Genomic DNA, 21,095 nt, shown 5'->3' on the forward strand with positions numbered 1-21,095 from the left:
TTCATCCAACACCACCATATATCTATTAGGTTCACGTACTACTGTACTAGCGTACTCTCTTGTTTCAATTTTTTCATCGGACGGGACGAAAGTGTGACAAAGCTGAATTGAATGTGACAAAGGTGTTCCTGACTTGATGGAACTCCGGGACATCTTCTCTCAATAATAATAGTGGTCCGTTCACTCCTGTCGTTGGAATTTGTTGAGGCGGCTCGTAATCCCATATAGAGTCGTGTATCTATCAATGAATTTTTGTTGATAGATGATTTCAAATGAAAAATTATCAACTGTACAAAGTTGTATAGCTCTTTAAGATCTACTACTTTGGTTTTTATCATTTTTCCATTTGAGATCGTTCAAAAACAATTAAATTTTAAAAATGTGAGGGCTTCAAACTAAATTTTGAGACCATAACTTATTTCAAAATGAAGAGTTATGAACTACAGTGTTTTAGATATTTTTGAGACTTAAAACTTTAGTTTTTGCCATTTCTCTATCCGAGGTCGCTTGAAGTTTTTTTTAAAAAAAATAAATTTTAAAATGTGAGAACTTAGAACATGTGATCTAAATGATTTCAAATGAAAAAGTGGCAACTACAAAGTTTTACTCTCTTCGAAATATACCGCTCTAGTTTAAAGCTTGTGTTCACCCAACTTCATTTGAAAAAGTTATGAATTTTACTATGTTGTATCTTTTTTTAAAGATAGCCTTAGATCCAGTCATCTTTAAAAATCGATCTCTAAGATTGATTCTACATCCAACTGTTTCTAAAGAGGGTATTTCTAGAGACGGATCAAATTACTAACAACCACCTTTAAAATTAAATTTATAGAAGCAAAAACTATTTGAGAGAATTATCTATTTGGCGCTGAAACAAATTAGTCTCCCTCATTTGGCACTCAAAAGTTTGAACTTTTTTATCTGGAATCAAGTTGAAATTTTATTCCCTAGATGGCACTACGCCACAACCGGCAATTTGGGCTAGTAACGGTGTCAAGTGGCCGGCAAAGGACATGAGTGTGCCCTTGTTTGTAGCAGAACCATATGGTGTCAAATAGGAAAACAAATTTCAACTTAGTGCTGTATAAGAAAGTTTGAATTTTTCGAGATCCAAAAGAGGAAGACTAATTAGTTTTAGTGCTAAATACATAATTCTCTCATTGGTCTACTGCAACCATGGAGACAGTAGACTGAGGACCTTGAAAGTTGGAACTTGGGACTGACATGCAATATTTCATCAAATCTTTTATTTAAAATATCCATGGCATAATAGCTACATGCTATTTACAATTTTATGTTATTGTGTCAGGCCGGAACAATGAACAAGCTAGACTACTGACAGATAATTGCAGATTTGTAGTGCAGTACGCTATACATGTTGTGAAATGAAGGCTAACAGTAACGTCAATGATAAATTATAAACTTTCTAATGAAAACGTAAGATCTATGCTATAGTTAAAAGAAAACCGCCAAAATTGAGTCTACAACTTGTTCTTTCTTTGCATGGCACTGTGACTTTATCTTTGTACAGAGGCCATAAGAGTGGATAATCTTTAAGGAGCTCTCCCTCTGACAATATGTCATTCTCATTTTGTTGAGTCCATAGAACCTCGACTACTTGTAAAGAAGATTAACAAATGTCAGACATCACTATTGTAGCATATTTTTTATATTACTATTGTATGAATATGGACAAAATACAGACACCCTAAATTTTATAAGAATGTAGGCTAGCAAGATGTTGGTTCGTTTTTATTTTGTTTTTCCTTTATTTTTAGAGTGAATTTGCGAGGCTCTTGTTGGTTTCATCTCAAAGTTACTAAGGCCTTGTTTAGTTATGAAAATTTTTTGGTTTTGAATACTGTAGCAATTTTGTTTTTTTATAATTACGGTCTTGGCCTCAAGGAAAATCTAGCAAGATATTGCTTATCAAATGTCAGTATGTCACTACAATACAACATTGATTTGCTGCAATTTTAAATTTACTGATTAGATCTGACAGCCTCATACAACAGAAATGGAGCATAACTGTTTTTTTTACCAGGCTGGATCAAATTTTGCAGCAAATACCATTTTACAGAGCTGTAGATGTTAGTGACAACAAAGTTGCTGTCAGTTAACATTACTTCAAGGAAAAAAAGACTTAATTCTTCAATCGCAATTGGCATATATATGAACTCTATCAGCAAAAAGATATTCGATGATCGCACATAATAAGATACAATTTGGCAAGCTCTGGTGTAAGGCTGGATAACGAGCCAGCTCTGCTCGGCTCAACTCGTTAAAAGCTTGAGCTGACTCGTTAAGCTCGCGAGCCAGGTATAAAAAATATATAAAATATAATATTTATATTTAACTAAAGCTTAATAATAATAATAATAATAATAATAATAATAATAATAATAATAATAATAATAATAATAATAATAATAATAATAATAATAATAATAATAATATATTTAATTGTCTTAAGTCTAACAAAATATTCATATGAGCTAACATATCAACCATTTATAAAGTGTAAGATATGAAGTAAATACAAAACTAGTATAAGTTATGATGATTTTTTCTTTAATAATGTAGCTTGTTAGACTCGCGAGCGGCTCACGAACTGGCTCGTTATCCTGCCTTGGCTTGGCTCGTTATCCTAACGAACCAAGCTAGCCACGAGTTGAGCGAGCTAATGAGCTTCGAGTTTTTCGTCCAGCCTTACTCTCGTGTCATCTATTACATACCAACAATGTACTCCGCCACGCTGCGTGCTGGGAGGACAAACCAAAATTTTCCAACGGGCTAGCTCTATAGATATTCCATTCATTCCATATGGACAAACTAAAATGATCATATGATGCGTTTATTTTCATGATCCATTTCTTTACGCATTCTGTTGCCGTCAGGTATAGTAGTCGTACTAGGACCACTGAACTGGTAGCTTTTCACTATCTTGGATTAGTTAACTACGAGCATGAATGTATTTAGTTCAACTGCAGCATGTTTATTATTCTTAATGGTCGTGGGAGACGAGTGGTCATCGTTGGACTAGTTCACGCCGGCACGCCGCGTCATCTTGCCGGCACGATTTTTTTAATTTTAGCTTTTTGAAAAAATTTCCAATTTAACATTTAAAATTATTTTTTTCTAAAACTAATCCTCTTGGTCACACCTGAAACCATGGTGCAGCATTTAAATACTGTCACGCCATGCATACCAGCACCATGATGAATATACTCCCTCCATCCCAAATTGTAAATCATTCTAAAAATCTTGAAAGGTCAAAGCATTCTCACGTTTGACTAAAATTATAGAAAAAAATACTAAGATTTGTAACATAAAGTGAGTATACTATGAAAATATAATTAAGAAAGAATCTAATGATATTTAGTTAGTACCATAATAATTATTATTTTATAATATAAATTTGGTCAAACTTAGAAAAGTTTGACTCTCCAAAATTTTTGGAATAACTTACAATTTGGAATGGAGAGAGTACATGACATACAGATGTGGTGGACCTACCGCGCCACAGATCTTGGCGCGGCATGGTCTGCTCTGCTGAAGAGGGCTGCGGACTGCCACAACATGCTGCCCATGGACTCTACAGTGTAACTGGCTCTACAGTTACATACTCCCTCCATATCGAATTAGTTGACGTTTAGGACAGGATTGTGATAACCAAGGAGTGATTAATTAGAGGGTATTTTTCCATCTTTGCCCTTATTAAATAGGGGCCAGGTTGTTCTCTAAACACCAAGCATGAGTAGCTCAAGTGGCGAGTCTGCTGCGTCCTGAGGCGGACGTCCTCAGTTCAAGCCCCTACAGCCACAAATTTTTGCTGGACTGGTTTATTTTGCATGCACGATAATGCGGGGAGGTTACAAGGAGCCGGTTCACTAATTAAAAAATTAATTATATATATATTTAATGTTTATATATGCGTCTAAAGATTTGATGTGATAAAAAATTTTAGAAGTACACAAGCCTGTATTATCAGCCTCTCTCTCCTCTCACGTCCCAAACCACGATGTATGGGCTATTTTTTTTTCTCAGACCTTGTTTACTCCCAAAAAATTTGGTTTAGCTATTTTAGCATTCTCATTTTATTTTGCTATTAATGTGTAATTATGGACTAATTAGGATTAAAAGTTTTGTATTATGATTTACAGGTAAATTGTAAAATTAGTTTTTATTTGTCTATATTTTAATGTTCTATATAATGTTCAAATATTTGATGTAATAGGTGAAAAGTTTTTTAGTGTAGAACTAAGGCCTAATTACTTGAACATATATGCTCTGCTAGGTGGAGGCAGCTTGTTCATTCACCAGAAGCAGAACTGTAGCCACTCCATTGCATGCGTCGTGGTCGCGGGACGTGGGAGGAGAGCAGGTCTCGTTAGATCCAAAAATGAGAGCAGGTCTCGTTAGATCCATTTTTTTTATTTTTGTTACCATAATACTTTTTTTATTTGATAATTATTGTTTAATCATAGACTAACTAGACTTAAAAAATTTGTGTCTTAAATTACAGACAAACTCTGTAATTAGTTTTTTATCTATATTTAATGTTTCATGCTGCAAGATTCAATGTGACGAAAAATTTTAAAAAGATTTTGGATTTTGGGTACGGTGTAACCTTGTTTAGTTCGTGAAAATTTTTGCTTTGGCTAGCATTTTCGTTTGTATTTAACAATTATTGTCTAATTATAGATTAACTAGGCTTAAGAGATTTGTATCACAAATTTTTTTATTTTTATCTATATTTAATACTCCTTATATATGTTCAAAAATTTAATGTCACACGAAATCTTAAAAAAATTTGAGAACTAAACCCGGCAACAAGCCATGGGCAGAGTAATCGCATCGCATGGCATGGACGGAGCCTGTTGCACGCATGGTAGCATGCGGCTGTGCTCTCCTAACGCTCAATCAGGAGATTATCTATTATAATATAAATTTTATATAATTAGATTTATAAAGAATTATATTATCCAATGATTATAAGTTTATAAGCATAAAATAATACAATATACTGAAAATAAATGGTCAAAGATAATCTAGGAGACCGTGTCATTCTAACTTAGGCCAGATAAAATGGAACCGAATGAGTAATAGCTAATAATTAGGTAGCTAATACTAGCTATAAGCTATTAAGGGCACTCACAATGCAGACTCTATCATACAGTCTAAAGTTATTTATTACCTCGAACAATGTGGACTTAGAGTCTAAATAAGACTTGGAGTCTTATTTTTTCTACCTCTTTCTTCAATAAATATGCTGCCACATTAGCAAAATACCATAAATAATATGTAATTAATTGTCTTGGATTCTGTGATAGAGTCTTGCATTGTGAGTGCCCTAACTAGCTAACTATTACCTGCTATGTATCAAACAGGGTCAAAAGTTTGTGCCTTAATTAATTTGCAGATCACTATCTTTAACGTTTGGAACCAAACGGGACCTAAATTTAAAAGGAAAAGGTTGTGCCAAAAGAAAACCCCACCGCCTTCTTCTCAGTATCAACTTTATGTCGATATTACTACTCCATTTACTCATAATCAGGGAAGGCATAACATAACCCAATTTCAAATGAAAAAAATGTAGAAACCAAGAACCTATTCCCGCTCCCAATTATCTGACCCATCTAGCAAATGCAAAAATTAATAATTAAAAAATCCAAGCAGATACAGTATTCTCATAATAAACCAAGCTGGTGGGAACAAATAGCCAGGAAAAAAAGAGATGTATAGTTGGCTAGTTAATAATATAGTAGTACTTCTAATAATCATAGCAAGTAATTGATATTTGCAATTCATGTGTGCAATAAAAAATATGTTGAATCTAACCATCAATATCTTTATGAATATTAGTTTCAAATGATGTTTTGTAAATTGTGTGCCTAAAAGATTAATTTCAAGATATGATAATTTTCTACATATTTTAAACATTTTTATACAAACTTATCCATATTCAAAGTAATGTCTTCCTAATCATTTCGCTATCTAAATAATGAAACATTTTGTTTGTTATGGGAAGGTGGGATTCTTTTAAATCGATTTTCTTAAATTGATCCTTTGAATTTGTACCTAGTAGATTCCATATGAGGTACGCATTTTGAACACAATTGTTACATTGACACAAACAAGGTTATTGTTGTCGGTTCCAATTCACCCCCTCCCCCCCGCCCCCCACCACTTCAGTTTTTAGACGCCAAGATATCATCCTTTAATCAGTTGTCAACAGATTCCAATGGAAGTTTTTGGCGTTGGAGGAAAGCCTACTAGCATTCTAGGGAGTCCATGTTTTGCTACAATTAATATCCTTCATGTCAATATCAGACACATCAATATTACTACTCCATTACTTCTCATGATCAAGCAAGGCAGACCATAACCTAATTTCAAATGGAAATAATAGAATAAAATGTAGAAAATTAGATCATATTCCTGTCACCAGTCTGAACCTAATTTTCAATTATTCCTAATGAACCTTTGACCCATCTAGAGCATGCAACATTAACTATGTAAAAATCCAACAAGGTGGTGGGAATAAATAGCCAAAAACAAGATGTATAGTTGGCTATTTAATAGTATAATAGTACATATAACAATCACAACAAGTAACTTTTCTTTTGGAATTGTGGAGTCAACACGTATGGATTTTGACTATCAATATCTCTATGAATATTAAATTAAAAATGACATTTGGAAAATGGTATGGCTAGATTTTCATCGATATTAGGTTCAAAACATTATAAATTGCTACATATCAGCATAAATTCACAATCAAACTAATGCCATCCTGGTTGTTTTATTGGCTAAAACAAAAACAATATTTTGTTCATTCCCAAAAACAATATTTTGTTTGTCATAGGAAATAGAGGGATTCTTTGAAACGAGTTTTCTTAAATTAATCCTTTCTATTTGTGCTTATTAGATTCCATCTGAGCTACATGTTTTCAACCTAATAGCCACATTGGCACAAACAAGCTTATTGCTATCGGTCTAAATTCATGAAGCCCCCCTCTACCCTACCACCCCTTTAATTTTCAGACATAAGGAGCCCATCCCTTCATTAATTTTCTGAATAGTAGCATTGTACTCAGTGAAATTCAAACGAAAAGGAGGCCATGTTTGGAACACATGATTTTTTTCCTATTCCTGCATTTTTTCTATATAAAATTGAATGGATTCATGTACAATCCTTGTGAAGTTCATGCGTTCAAAAATACCCTAAGGAAAAACCTACCAATGCTCTAGCGAATCCATAGTTCGCTAAATTAATATCCTTCTTCTAAGCGTCAATTGTATGAATACTCCTACTCCATCACTTTCTCATGATCAGGGAAGATATACCAATAATCCGGTTTCAAATGAAAATAATAGAACAAATAAACCTTAACTCTCCCAAATAAACCTTTGTCCTTGATCCATCTAGTGCATGCAACATTATTAGCTGCATAAAATCCAAATAAAACCGTACTCCTATCCCCAATTATCTTAAGCTAATCTTAATTCTCTCAAATAAACCTTTGTCCTTTGATCCATCTAGTACATGCAACATTATTAGGTGCATAAAATCCAAGATATGCTGATGCTCATATATAAATCAAGCTGGTTGGAATAATTAGCTGGAAAAAACAAGATGTATAGTTAATAGCTAGAAAAAAAAACAAGATGTCTAGCAGCCTACTTAATTAATAGTACAGTAATATTTCTAATAATCACAACAATTAGCTGTTGTTTTGGCTCCCAAATAAACCTTTGGCCTTGATCCATCTAGTACAAGCAACATTACTAGCTGCATAAAAATCCAAGATATGCTGATGCTCATATATAAATCAAGCTGGTTGGAATATTTTAGCTGGAAAAAAAAAGATGTATAGTTAATAGCTAAAAAAACAAGATGTTAGCTGGCTACTTAATTAATAGTACAGTAATATTTCCAATAATCACAACAAGTAGCTGTTGTTTTGGATGTATGCAGTCAACACGTCTTGAACTTTACCAACGCTATGAATATTATTATTCAAAAGTTTTTTTAAAAATGGTCTAGCTAGATTTTTCATCAAAATTATTTTTGATACATTTTAAATTTTCTATATATATATATTACAAATATATTTTATACAATTTTCAAATATATCTAGGATTAATATCCTTGTTTCTGTGAGAGCATCTCCAATAGCCTTTTGAAAACCCACTCTCTAAATTATCATTTAAGGAGCCGTTTGTATAAAAATCATTTTCTACATCTTCTTACTATGCACTAATTTTTTACATCTTGTGTGTACTAGAGAGTCACTCTTGCTCTCTATTCTTGGCAAAAGCGAGAATTCTGTAACAGAGAGTGTCTATATTTAGATAATCAATTAAATAAGTTGTTGGAAAGTTCTTTTTCCACCAAAATCTCTATTTTTCTACTGCGCCCATAATGGTGCTAACTACATAGCAAGTTGATGTAGAGGTGAGAAACAAAAGCAAAGAGTATTTTATATATATTTATTTTTCTATGTGTTATTGGTCCAACATGCTCCTCTCTCAGATTTTTAGAGTACGTAAAAGAGATAGGCTATTTGTTTGTCGCTAGTGACTATTCTCTCTCCTATTTTTTTTCTACCCACATTATAATAGTCAGCCAAATAGCTACAACTATCTGGTCAAGTTTCTTGGAGTAGTTGTTGAGGACGCCCTTATATAAAATAAACATAGTCTCTTGGAGTTACTGTGAGTATTTCTCCTCCATCCCTTTCTCATGATCCTAGCAGGCGGACCATAACCCAGTTCTGAAACGAATACAGAAGGAACAAATAAAAATGTATTTGAAATAGATCCAATTCCTATCACCACTAGCCACAACTATCTGATCAAGTTTTCAACCCAATCTGTCATCGGTCCTCACCTACTCCTCCAGCTATATATAACCCGTGCTCCTCCCCCAATTCTCCTCAGCTCTACTCCAAGAGCGCTCTACACACAAGTCCACAATCTATCTAAAACCCAAACGACAAAAAAGAAAAGGAAGGGTGCGCTGCGGATCGTTCATGGCGGCCGTTGCCAAGATCGCCATGGAGTGGCTCCAAGACCCTCTGAGCTGTGTGTTCCTGGTCACGCTGGCCGTGGTGCTCCTGCAGCTCCGTCGACGGGGCAAAGCGCCTCTGCCGCCTGGCCCGAAGCCGCTGCCGATCGTGGGCAACATGGCGATGATGGACCAGCTGACCCACCGCGGCCTGGCGGCGCTGGCCGACAAGTACGGCGGGCTGCTCCACCTCCGCCTTGGCCGGCTGCACGCGTTCGCCGTGTCCACGCCCGAGTACGCGCGCGAGGTGCTGCAGACGCATGACGGCGTGTTCTCGAACCGCCCGGCGACCATCGCCATCGCGTACCTGACGTACGACCGCGCGGACATGGCGTTCGCGCACTACGGGCCCTTCTGGCGCCAGATGCGGAAGCTGTGCGTGATGAAGCTCTTCAGCCGGCGGCGCGCCGAGACGTGGGTGGCCGTGCGCGACGAGTGCGCGGCGCTGGTCCGCGCCGTGGCGACGTCCGGCGGCGAGAAGGCGGTGAACCTGGGCGAGCTCATCTTCACCCTGACCAAGAACGTGACGTTCCGGGCCGCGTTCGGCACCCGCGACGGCGAGGACCAGGAGGAGTTCATCGCCATCCTGCAGGAGTTCTCCAAGCTGTTCGGCGCCTTCAACATCGGCGACTTCCTGCCGTGGCTGGGGTGGATGGACCTGCAGGGGATCAACCGCCGCCTCCGCGCCGCCCGCTCCGCGCTGGACCGCTTCATCGACAAGATCATCGACGAGCACGTGAAGCGCGGCAAGAGCCCCGACGACGCCGACGCCGACATGGTCGACGACATGCTCGCCTTCTTCGCCGAGGCGAAGCCGGCCGCCGTGAACGGCGGCGCGGCCGCGAACGGCGACGACCTGCAGAACACGCTCCGCCTCACGCGCGACAACATCAAGGCCATCATCATGGTACGTGTGCACACGCCATCCTCCAACCTCCAACCTCCTGGCTCCTGCTGTCACGCTAAAATCACGCCAGTTTACGCCCGGCCTGCCAAAGCCAAAATCGTCCGTTACTTGTTAAGTCGTCGTTTTTGCGCTTACTTATAAAGATCACAAAAAAATTGATCGAGATGTGCATGACAATGAACAGTACTAACATGCATGCGTGGTATAGAGGCGATTTCAACGACAAAGCTGGAATAGTACTAGGATTCGATTCAGAGTATATATCTCTATTTATAAATGGTAGGCATGCATGGGTCGTATGAGGAGGTGTGATTCAGTAAAATATATTACTATATATATATTGCTAAAAATATCACTACGAGTATTATCGACTGTATAGTATGCATTAAATTACTATAAGTGCGGGGGGTGGGAGGTAGTAGTTGGATTTTTTGGCTGTGAATTTTATCAGTCAATTAATTACTCTGAATACTATACAGTAGGTGTCGTCGATCGATTGCCAGACCATGCATGCAAAATAACAGCAAAAGATTACCATGCACACAGCAGGCAAAGCGATTGCTGTACTAGCGCCTAATAATTGACAGAACGGGCACGTTTGGCCTGACTAATGCTAGCTAGCAGTTAGGCGGCGATTGCTAAACAAAACACTTGCCTGACGATGTGTAATGTTTGACAGCCAACCAAAGCAAACATACCCTTTGCTTATAGGTAAATCAGAAGTGCTTTGTGCTTTCTCTAGCTGGTCTCTGCTAGTGGCAGTGCCTCGTCTTGTTCCTGCATATGTGGACAATATCCATCTCCCTTTCCAAGCTCACGATCCAGCTCAAAGTCGTCAGTCCATGCGTAGCCCAAAATTTTTAACCTTCTCTTTCAGTATATATATTTTTTCTTCTTCTTTTCAATTCATACTCACAGCTACATATACGTACTTCCTCCGTCTTAAAAAGACTGATGTTTTTGACTTTGACCAATCATGCATGTTTGATCGCTCGTCTTATTCAAAATTTTTATGTAAATAAATCCTAAAATAGATAAATCATTATTAAAATACTTCTAATGATCAAATAAGTCATAGTAAAATAAATAATATTTATATAAAAAGTTTTAATAAAATAAATAATCAAATAAGATGTCTAAAAGTTAATAATATCAGTTTTTTTTAGATGGAGGGAGTACGTGGACCGACGACGACACCAACCACTGTCACGATCCACACGTATATACATACTACATAGTATTCCTTTGCGAGCTATATTATTGTGCCCCTAGTATATATAGTTTGCACATTCAGCACATCCAGAAAACACTCACGAACGGTCGCTGTATATATGCACCCTTTTCAACTAGCCGGTAGGTGTACTTGTATGCATGTGTCCTCTTTGCATTGGTGTCTGGAGACTCGTGCTATGACTAGTAGCTAGACGTACCGTAAGCGCCGCAATTCGGTGCACGGTTTTTTGAATAAAAATTCGGTGCACGGTTTTTTGAATAAAAATTCGGTGCACGGTCGGTCTATGCATGATACACACGTTTTCTCTTTTTGGTTCATACACGTAGCCTATGTTAACGATATGTATACTATATAGTATATGCGTGGGCTGTGCGTGGCCATGCTTTGGAGTCTCACTAGCTACTGTTCATATTTGCATTGATGGAATTTTTTGTTCTATATATATCACCACACACTAACTTTTGTCTAGTCCGATTTTGGGCATGACGGAAGTCGTCGTGCAAAGTTTGGACGGCGACCAACTTGTGCACGTATACTAGGAGCTTCCGAGTTTGAGCCAACCATTGGAGACCATGCATGTCACCTTTTGGTACATTTTTTTATAAGATTGGGTTATTATACGAGTATATATTACTGGCAGATAAGCTCTGCCCACCTTGGCGGCTTGGTGCATGTCACCTTCCAAAGTAAATAAAAAGCATGCATGTATCATTTTCTGACTACAACCGCGCCCTATCTTGCACCAACCATTTTTGCATGTTTTCTTAAGTTCCAAGGTCCCGTATACCGGCAGAGAACTAGTAAAGTTTACCACCTATGACGCATATACGTGAACGTGATGTGATGACTGATGATGAAAGTAGTAAAAACCATCACGATTTTGTAAAACTTTTGAACTGGTAAAGCACCGCCACTTGCCAATCCGGCCAATCTCTGGTTTATATAAACTAATAATAATATAGATGTCGTACGGTGTTAGCCATGTAATAATCAAGCTTCCGTCATGGACACAAGTACACAACTAGCATGAGTGCGTCACTGATGATCATGTGTGGCGTCATATAGACGCTCCCTATATTTGTATATTAGATTAATTAGGGAAAAACATCATAAATATCCAAATTAATTGTTTTTTCTTTCTGTTAGTTTGCTGGATGGATATAACGTACTACTGATGATAATGCGTACTCCTTCCATATAGGATTTAGATGTCGTTTAGGACAGCAACGCGGTCTCCAAAATACAAATTTGTCCTCTTACTTTTATAAAAATATATAGAAAAAAATAATATATGTATACTTTTATGAAAGTATTTTTCAAAACAAATTTATTTATATAATTTTTACATTTTCAAACTTAACAATTTAAAGGTTATTGATAATTTATATTTCTAATGTTTGACTTAAACTTTAACAAAATGACATCTAAATCCTATACGGAGAGAGTACGTGTGTGTAATGGACGATGCATGCATGCAGGACGTGATGTTTGGCGGGACGGAGACGGTGGCGTCGGCGATCGAGTGGGCGATGGCGGAGATGATGCACAGCCCCGACGACCTCCGCCGCGTGCAGCAGGAGCTCGCCGACGTCGTTGGCCTGGACCGGAACGTGAACGAGTCGGACCTGGACAAGCTCCCCTTCCTCAAGTGCGTCATCAAGGAGACGCTCCGTCTCCACCCGCCGATCCCGCTGCTCCTCCACGAGACCGCCGACGACTGCGTCGTGGGCGGCGGCGGCGGCCGCCGCTACTCCGTGCCCAGGGGCTCCCGCGTCATGATCAACGTGTGGGCCATCGGCCGCCACCGCGGGTCCTGGAAGGACGCCGACGTGTTCCGCCCGTCCCGGTTCACCCCCGACGGCGACGCCGCGGGGCTCGACTTCAAGGGCGGCTGCTTCGAGTTCCTGCCCTTCGGGTCCGGCCGCCGGTCCTGCCCCGGCACGGCGCTGGGCCTGTACGCGCTGGAGCTCGCCGTCGCCCAGCTCGCGCACGGCTTCAACTGGTCGCTGCCCGACGGGATGAAGCCCTCGGAGCTGGACATGAGCGACGTCTTCGGGCTCACCGCGCCGCGCGCCACAAGGCTCTACGCCGTGCCGACGCCCCGGCTCAACTGCCCCCTGTACTGAAAGCTGAAACTGATGACGGCGTATGCATGTGTGTTTGGACTCTGGACTTTGGGGAATGGGGTGTGGGGAGTTTAGAGGGCTTTCTCTGTCGTCTTTTTTTTAATCTGTTTATTATAATTTTCCGGACCCTTCATTAAAATTAAACCATGCCTGATCGATGTTGTAGGTTAATAATAAGGGTATTCTCATGGCTAGCTGTGCATGCCTAGGCAAGGAAGTAAAATGATCCAAGATTCCAAGTTGTGGCTGTGTAAGAACTCATCAAATTGTTTTAAAACATGCCAGTCACAGATTCCATGAACTTTCATGCATGTGAAATGTCTTTGGCTCCTTTGTAGTACTGTATAGACAAGTTATGTATGTCCGCATCTCTTTTTAATTTTACAGCATCGTTACTTGATCTCCTGTAACTATACAAACTAGCATTTTTAGAGCATCTTTACTTGATCTCCTGTAACTATACAAACTAGCATTTTTAGAGCATCTTTACTTGATCTCCTGTAACTATACAAACTAGCATTTTTAGAGCATCTTTACTTGATCTGTTGTAACTACAAACTAGTATTTTACTCGCTCTGTTCTTGAAAGTTTTAATTTTTAGAGTTGTCTGTTAAACTTCTTAAACTTTGACCGAATTTTAGAAAAAATGGTAAGATTTATAGTACTAAAGTAGTACCATTAGATTTATCATAGCATATATTTTCATAAGATACTTATTTTATATCATAGATATTGATGAACTTTTCTATAAAATTAGTCAAACTTAAAAAAAATGACATGCAAGGATTTTAGAATTTGAAGCTTTTAGGGACTGATGAGTAGAAAATACGTGGAGGTACCTCAGCTCCTATCTTATCTTCTATACCTATGGAGCACTATATATAATAGTATAAATTTCTATAAGATCTAGAACTAGCCCACTCTTCTCTGTCTATAAAAGAATATATATAGGAGACAAAATTTCAGGTGATCCTTACTATATAGTATGATATATGCATGATTTGATCCATTCTTCTAATTTGATTTTAGATGCATTCATTTCTTTCATGACGTGCGTGCCGGACGGGCGGGCCTCTTCTGCAGGGCGGGTCTGACCTACGTAGTGGCAAAATCTCTTAATCTCTTCATTTCTCTTGCAATAACTTAGCATAATGATTTAATGTACAGTAAACATTGACAATTATTATGAGAAAGCCATGTTGACGCCATGTCATATACTATCCCAAATTGTAAGTCATTCTAAGAATCTTGGAGAGCCAAAATATCTAAAGTTTGACCAAATGGCAGCCCTCCCAAAAAAATTCTTATTTTTTCAGGTTTTTTTATTTTCATCTTTGCCGAATGTCAGGCAAGCACTCGGCAAAGCTTTTATCGAGTGTCCGATAAAAAATATTCGGCAAAGACCCTTTTGCTGATTAAAAATTTGCCATGTACTCTTTGCCACACTCGGCAAAGGCTTTGCCGACTGTATTCAAAGCCCCTATGTCCGGCACTGATACACTGTAGAGCTGACCTAAACCTGACGAAAGCCGATGCTCATTCTACTCAAAAAAAATATTCCCTGTCTATTGAAGAGATTGGAGTAATTGGTTGTCAGCAGCAACATGATATATTTGAGCCTTTTGGCTTTAGTGGTAAAACTAGTGATATGGACTGCTTCACGGCATTGGTGGAAACTGCTGGATTCCAATGCTTGAGGTGATCAAATTCATCATTGGGTTAAACATCAACGTCAAAAAAAAAAGGAAAAATGCAAAACATTGTCTTTGCGCATCACTCTCGAATCTTCGTTGGGATGTTCGCCAAAAGAAAATGGTGCATAAATAATATCCTACTGATTTTAAGCAGTACTCCTACTAGCTAGATCTTCCTAACTCCACCAGCGAGAAAGTAAGGGCGTCTCTAATGGTTTCTAAATAGCTCGTGAGAAATTCTATTATTACAAAGAAATAGAGCAAATAGCTAGCGACTCTTAAATAACTAATCCAGCATGATCTCTCATAAATCACTCTCTCACAGCCTAACTCTCCATTATAATGTTCTTTTTAATTATTTCTAAACTTTATCTAGCTAGTTATTTACAAGTTACCATTATAGACGATCTAATAAGGATGCATTAGCTAGTTTCAAAATTTACACTTCAATCAATAACAAAAGGTCGGCAATGGATTCTTTTTTACAGAACGAAAATTTTCTTTTCTTTTGACAAAATAGGGGGAAGATTAATTGAGGCTATGCAGGAGGAGCTACGGCTCAATCTAAAGATGATCGACTAGCCCAGGACGCGCGCTCGGCTGTGCGGGCTGGCTGTCCCGTTTGGTTCGCGGGAAAAACATAAGAAAAATGAAGAAATCCATTTCCTATAGTTGTATTCACTTTAATCGTGTTTGGAACAAAGGAATAAACGGTAATATTTCCTTTGGAATGGCGAGCAAAACTCTACTTTTGGAGGAAAGTAAACATCCACACTGAGCTAAGGGAATGTTTCCTGCAGCGCTTGGGCGCTCTCACGGCCTAATCAAGCTCATTGTGTTCTACTGTTCTTCCTTATCACAGTGCTACAGTCCCTAGAAAAAATTAGTGAACCGAATCAAGATTGCAAAATGCAAGGAAAAAATGATAATAAATGGAAACGAGCATCTAAATCATGGAACACATATTTTGTTTTGTTACGTACTGAAAATCCTAACGTCAGATAAAAGATAAAGTAAAAAAATCCACCACGCTCAAAGAAAATCGCATGACGGATGCTGCTATCCAGTGAGGAAGAGAAACAGAGAGAGCAGCAGTGTAAGTAGCAATTGAGTGAAGAACGGATAAGAAGATGCTAGTTGTGGGGCTCTCTTCCATGCTTTTTTTTAAAGATTTCCATGCTTTATTTTTATTTGATATTAGATGCATACCTCTGGTGTTGCTATAGGATTTTTCTTAAAAATAAATTTATTATATACATAGCATATTATGTGGTATTCTGTATACTGACTTGCATACTATTTTATTGTATCAGATATAGTAAAACATCGGTAAGTGTTGGGTATTTTAAACGCAAACAGAAAAATCCGCAAGCGCATGGATACCGATGTAGCTTTCACCCGGGAGTATTCCAGAGTATCGATTTTCCACAGAGAACATGAGTATACTAATTAAGATTCAAGATCGTCCAAGGATAACTATATAATTATTTTTGGGGGAAGAGAGGAAGTTTCCTGAGAGTTCTCTAATTGATCTAAGAATCAAGAATTACTTCAAAGATTATTTATTTCGGGACATCAGAACACTAACCACAGAAAGATATGAGAATGGGGCTAGGAAGCTCTGACTACGGTCCTACAAACACCGATCCGAACGAGGTGGAATACGTTGACCGTTAGGGTTGTCACTACCCTAGGGCTACCACAACAATCCACAGGATTGGGTGTAATTCCAGGTAATTGCAAGACTAAACACCACGTCTAATCTATTAATTACTACTCTAGCGTTATAAAGACTAGAGCACTTGATGCAAGCGGAAATCCAATAAATAACTTGAATATAAGTAAAAGTAATTAAAGAACTCAGGGATTATGAATTGAAGAACATGGAGAACGATGAAGAACAAACCAGTTGCTGCAAAAGTATAATGTTGAGGAAGATCCGACAGATCCGGCTCCTCCTCCGCTCTCCTCTTCTCTCTCCCTATTTTCTAGATTACAACTAGAACTAATTAGAACTAGAACTAGAGAAACTAGAACTAGAACTAGATGAACTAGAGGGATCCTCTCTACTTGGATGAAGAATTGAAACCCTAGCTTTGATTCTGTAGAAGAGGTATGCTCTCCAGGGGCCAGGGGGTCTTGCTTATATAGTCTTTTCAGATGAATCTGGGCCGTCGGATCAAACCGACATCAATCGTACGGTTTTCCTTGATCCCTTAGGTCGGTGGAGCACAATCCGCAAAGTTGATCGTGATTGGTGGAAAAAGGTGGGCGGGCGCCCTAAGGAGTAGGGCGGCGCCCTGTCCCTGAGCCCTCTCGGCTTCCCGTTCGTTCCCGTGGCTTCTGGAGTCTTCTAGATGATAGAAAATTGCGCGGCACGTTAATATCTCTATGTAAACCCGACGTGTGGGTCTTTCTTCCGTATTTCCTGATAACCCCCTACAGAAATAGACAAACACCAAAACTCGTGGAATTCTGTCAGATAAAACCCTAAGTCTGGGTGTAAGTTGTCTTTGAATCTTTTTCCATGATTAGTTGAAGGTTAAATGTGAGCATTAAGGACCGTCAACAAGCTCCCCCAAGCTTAACCTTTGCTCGTCATGAGCAAAGATGAACTCAAGAGTTTCTGCAGTGGTTTCATGCTTTAAAGGTACACATGCGTTCAAACAATATCTCATCTCTGGATTACGGTAAACTGTTAAGATTTAAACTTACTCATTTTACCTTCCACCATGGAGCTTGCAACCGTCACTTGTGTCTTGAGTAGTTAAAAGATAGAACGTTCTAGTCAAGCGTCATGTCTCTTGTTCTTCGATTAACTATAGCTCTGGAGTTTTTGCAGATTTTCAAATAAAACTCTAAGATTCCTTGTATGACTCTCTCTAGTCTCTCTTTTGTGGTATTTCTGGATCCTTACCAAGGTAGTAATGGTGTATGCCTTCTTTCAAAGTATGTGGTATTTTTGGTACGAGGCATAGTGGCATTGCCTTCTCTCTCACCCTACTCTAATAAGGTTTTGATATCTGGAGCTCATAGGTGGGAGACAGCTAATACATACTTACAAGACATTTATTGCATAGTCAAACCATGGATCCAGAAGAACAAGTCAATAAGTCAAATCAAGATGTGCATGTGTGGCTAATGAATGGTGTATGGTGATAATGATGATAACAATGGTGAAAGTCTAATTCTACTTGTGCTCTTTTGAGGGATACATACCTTTCTTGCTCTTTTGAAACTTTTTGTGGAGAATGAGATGCTCTATATTTTCTTTTTCTTTTCTCTGAGGTGGGTATCTTGTACCCCTAATTCTACTGTCGGACACTTGTCCATTTTTACCTCTCGTCTCACTTTTTCTTTTCTTTCGAGATTCCGGACACTTGCCCCTTTTTATTTCCTCGTATCTTCTATTTTTTTAGAGTTCTTACCTCTTTAAATAATGTAGCAAGTAGTAGTAACCGAAATATCTTGAGCATTTATTTCACAGGGGAAAACAGAAATAGGAGAATGTTTTTGGCTATTCTCTCCCGGATTAGGAGTAGAATATTTTTGGGTGAATCTAGATATGGAAATGAGTGGATATATGTGGATGCGTACTTCCGGAGTGGAAGCAGCATGTGTGAGTGAACGTGCAAGTGAATCTTGATTTAACCACATGACAAGCTTCTAAGGGTCTACACAGCTTGACCACACTCAATGCTCATAAGCAGTAAAAAGTAAATGAATGGTTCATAGTCTAATAAGCATGTATATATAGCTGTGGTAGGATTTTAAACTCTCATCATAGAGGAACTCATCAAGTGATATTTTAAAGATTTTCAAAGATAAAATTCTCTAGAATTTTAGAATCACTAGAAACAGATAAACAGCAGCTCAACCTTCCCATATCGTATCCGTTAACGACTTAGACTTTAGATCAAGTACTCTTCCCACAAGTTCAGGTTTAGAGCAAATCTTAATTAATAACAGTCATACCTAAACTTGAGAGAGATTTCAATTTTTAGAACTAGTCATGGCAAAGCAACTATTCATCATTTCCATGTGAGAGCTTATCATGAGGGTTCATAGCAAACTTTATTTATTTATTTATTTAGCAAACTAAGCAAAGATATATATATATAAGCACAAAATCTTTATTTGGGTTTTTATGATTATGCATCTTTTTATTATTTGAGTAAAGTATAAACATGAGTAGAACACTTAGCTGGATAAATGGGGTTGCTCTCCCCTAAGCTGGATTTTGACGTAATTTCTCCTGATGTAGCTAGCAGGTGGCGGAGGTGTATTTGAATGTCAGCAGCACCCTGACAGCGATTATGATGTCCTCCGTCTGCTAGTCTTCTTTGATCCTTGAATTATGTGGAGCTCAAATAGACAACAAAGCTTTGTGGAACTGGTTAATTAAGTGTTAGCATAAAATCTCTTAGCCTTTATCATGTTGAGCCTCCTCAATAAATGTTACTCTCTTTAGTAGGATCATAAATTTATTTTTATATTTTTATTTTTATAGGACAGGAATATATTTATTTTATTTTTATGCCACCACAGTGAATGTATTTATGGGTTTTATACCATGAGCATACTCGCATGGGGCTTACTGTTTTTTTTAAGATAGTATGAACCTGATTAACTAAGTAAACTATTTTAAATAATTGAAAGAAAAACGATAACTACCAAGTTTACCTCTTGACAAGGTGTTCGGTGTTTTTAAGTCCTCCGAACAGGACTCTTCGTTTTCTCAGTCGTCCTGGGATTCGCTGGATGGCGTAGTCGGTGGTTCTGGCGGCGCCTCCTCTTCGTGTATAACTATCTTCTCTCTCCACACCTGACTCGGTGCTACGGTCTCCTCAGGGCAGTTCTGTTCAAGCTGTATTTCTTCAAACCTTAATACTTTTCCTTCGTAGTCTGCTCATCCGTCCTTGATGATTTGCCTCCTCTGGTTGCGGTTGCGTCGTCTTCTTCTTGTCCTGACCTGCTTAGAGTCTTCAACTATATGGTTAGGGTCAGTAAAATAGTGGCGTACCTTCTCAGAGGGAAAGTGCATGTGGACTTCTCCGGTTCCAATGTAGATGATTGCTTTAACGTTGCTGAGGAACGGTCTTTCAAGGATGATGGGTGGATCGTACTCGTCTTCTCCCATGTCAATAACCTTCAACCTTTCGGAATGTCTGATCTGCCATCAGGAGCTGGGTCATCCTTTTTGGTCAGGAACGGTGACTTAAGTGGATGGTCTTGACCTCCTTGAACTGCAGTGACCATCTTAGCTGACTCGGTCTATATTTGCTTGTTCCTGTTCCTCCTGTTGGTCCTTTCCTTGGTTCATGTTAGGATTGCTCTGAGATTTGTGTAGTCTTGTTCTTGAAAGAAAACGTCTCTTTCCTTCCCTTGATGTAAAAACTGATCTTGGCAGTACTAGCGTAGATGACAGCTCCTGAGGTGTTCAGGAATGGCCTCCCTAAGATGATGGGTGCTCTCTCATCATTACCGGTCTCTATCACCACGAAGTCTGCTGGGGTGTACAAGGTACCAACTCGGACGCAGAGGTTCTTCAATATTCCTTTTGGGAAACTTAGCGTACGATCTGCAAGCTGCAAACACATGGATGTTTCTAATAAAGGATGTGTAAAGAATTTTTCATAGAGTACCCTGAGCCTAATGTTGACGCTGAAGCCAAAGTCGCAGAGTGCTTCTGGCAAGTTCACCATGCCGATGGAGATCGGGATGATGGTGCGTCCTGGATGGCCTCTCTTGACCGGCAGAAGGTCATTAATTACTTCCACAACGGGGTTACTCCAGTAGTTACGTCCTCAAGCATTTCAGGGCAGTGATTGCCTGAGTGTCCAGTATCTCCAGTGTATTTGTGCTCGTAGATCTAGGTTCTTCACTTGGTGGAGTCTGGGAGTTGTAAAACTCCTTCATATTTTGCTCAAAGTGTATCTGCTCATAGAGACAAGGTAGATATCAAGTGCATGGGCCCTGTTGGTGGAAAACACCAACAGAACCAAAAGTGTATTTGTTCTTCTCTAACCTTAAGCATAGTGAGCAATACAAAGTTGATGGA

At 38.8% G+C, this 21,095-nt stretch overlaps 1 protein-coding gene across 1 annotated transcript; it reads left to right on the plus strand.

Moving 5' to 3' along the window:
- LOC8065856 (cytochrome P450 84A1) lies at window positions 8,822-13,726 on the plus strand. Its single transcript, XM_002464338.2, has 2 exons — window positions 8,822-9,980; window positions 12,693-13,726. Exons 1-2 carry the CDS (start codon window positions 9,039-9,041, stop codon window positions 13,338-13,340), a joined length of 1,590 nt encoding a protein of 529 aa, XP_002464383.1. The 5' UTR covers window positions 8,822-9,038; the 3' UTR covers window positions 13,341-13,726.

This window comes from Sorghum bicolor, chromosome 1 (assembly GCF_000003195.3).
Source record: "Sorghum bicolor cultivar BTx623 chromosome 1, Sorghum_bicolor_NCBIv3, whole genome shotgun sequence".
NCBI lineage: Eukaryota > Viridiplantae > Streptophyta > Magnoliopsida > Poales > Poaceae > Sorghum > Sorghum bicolor.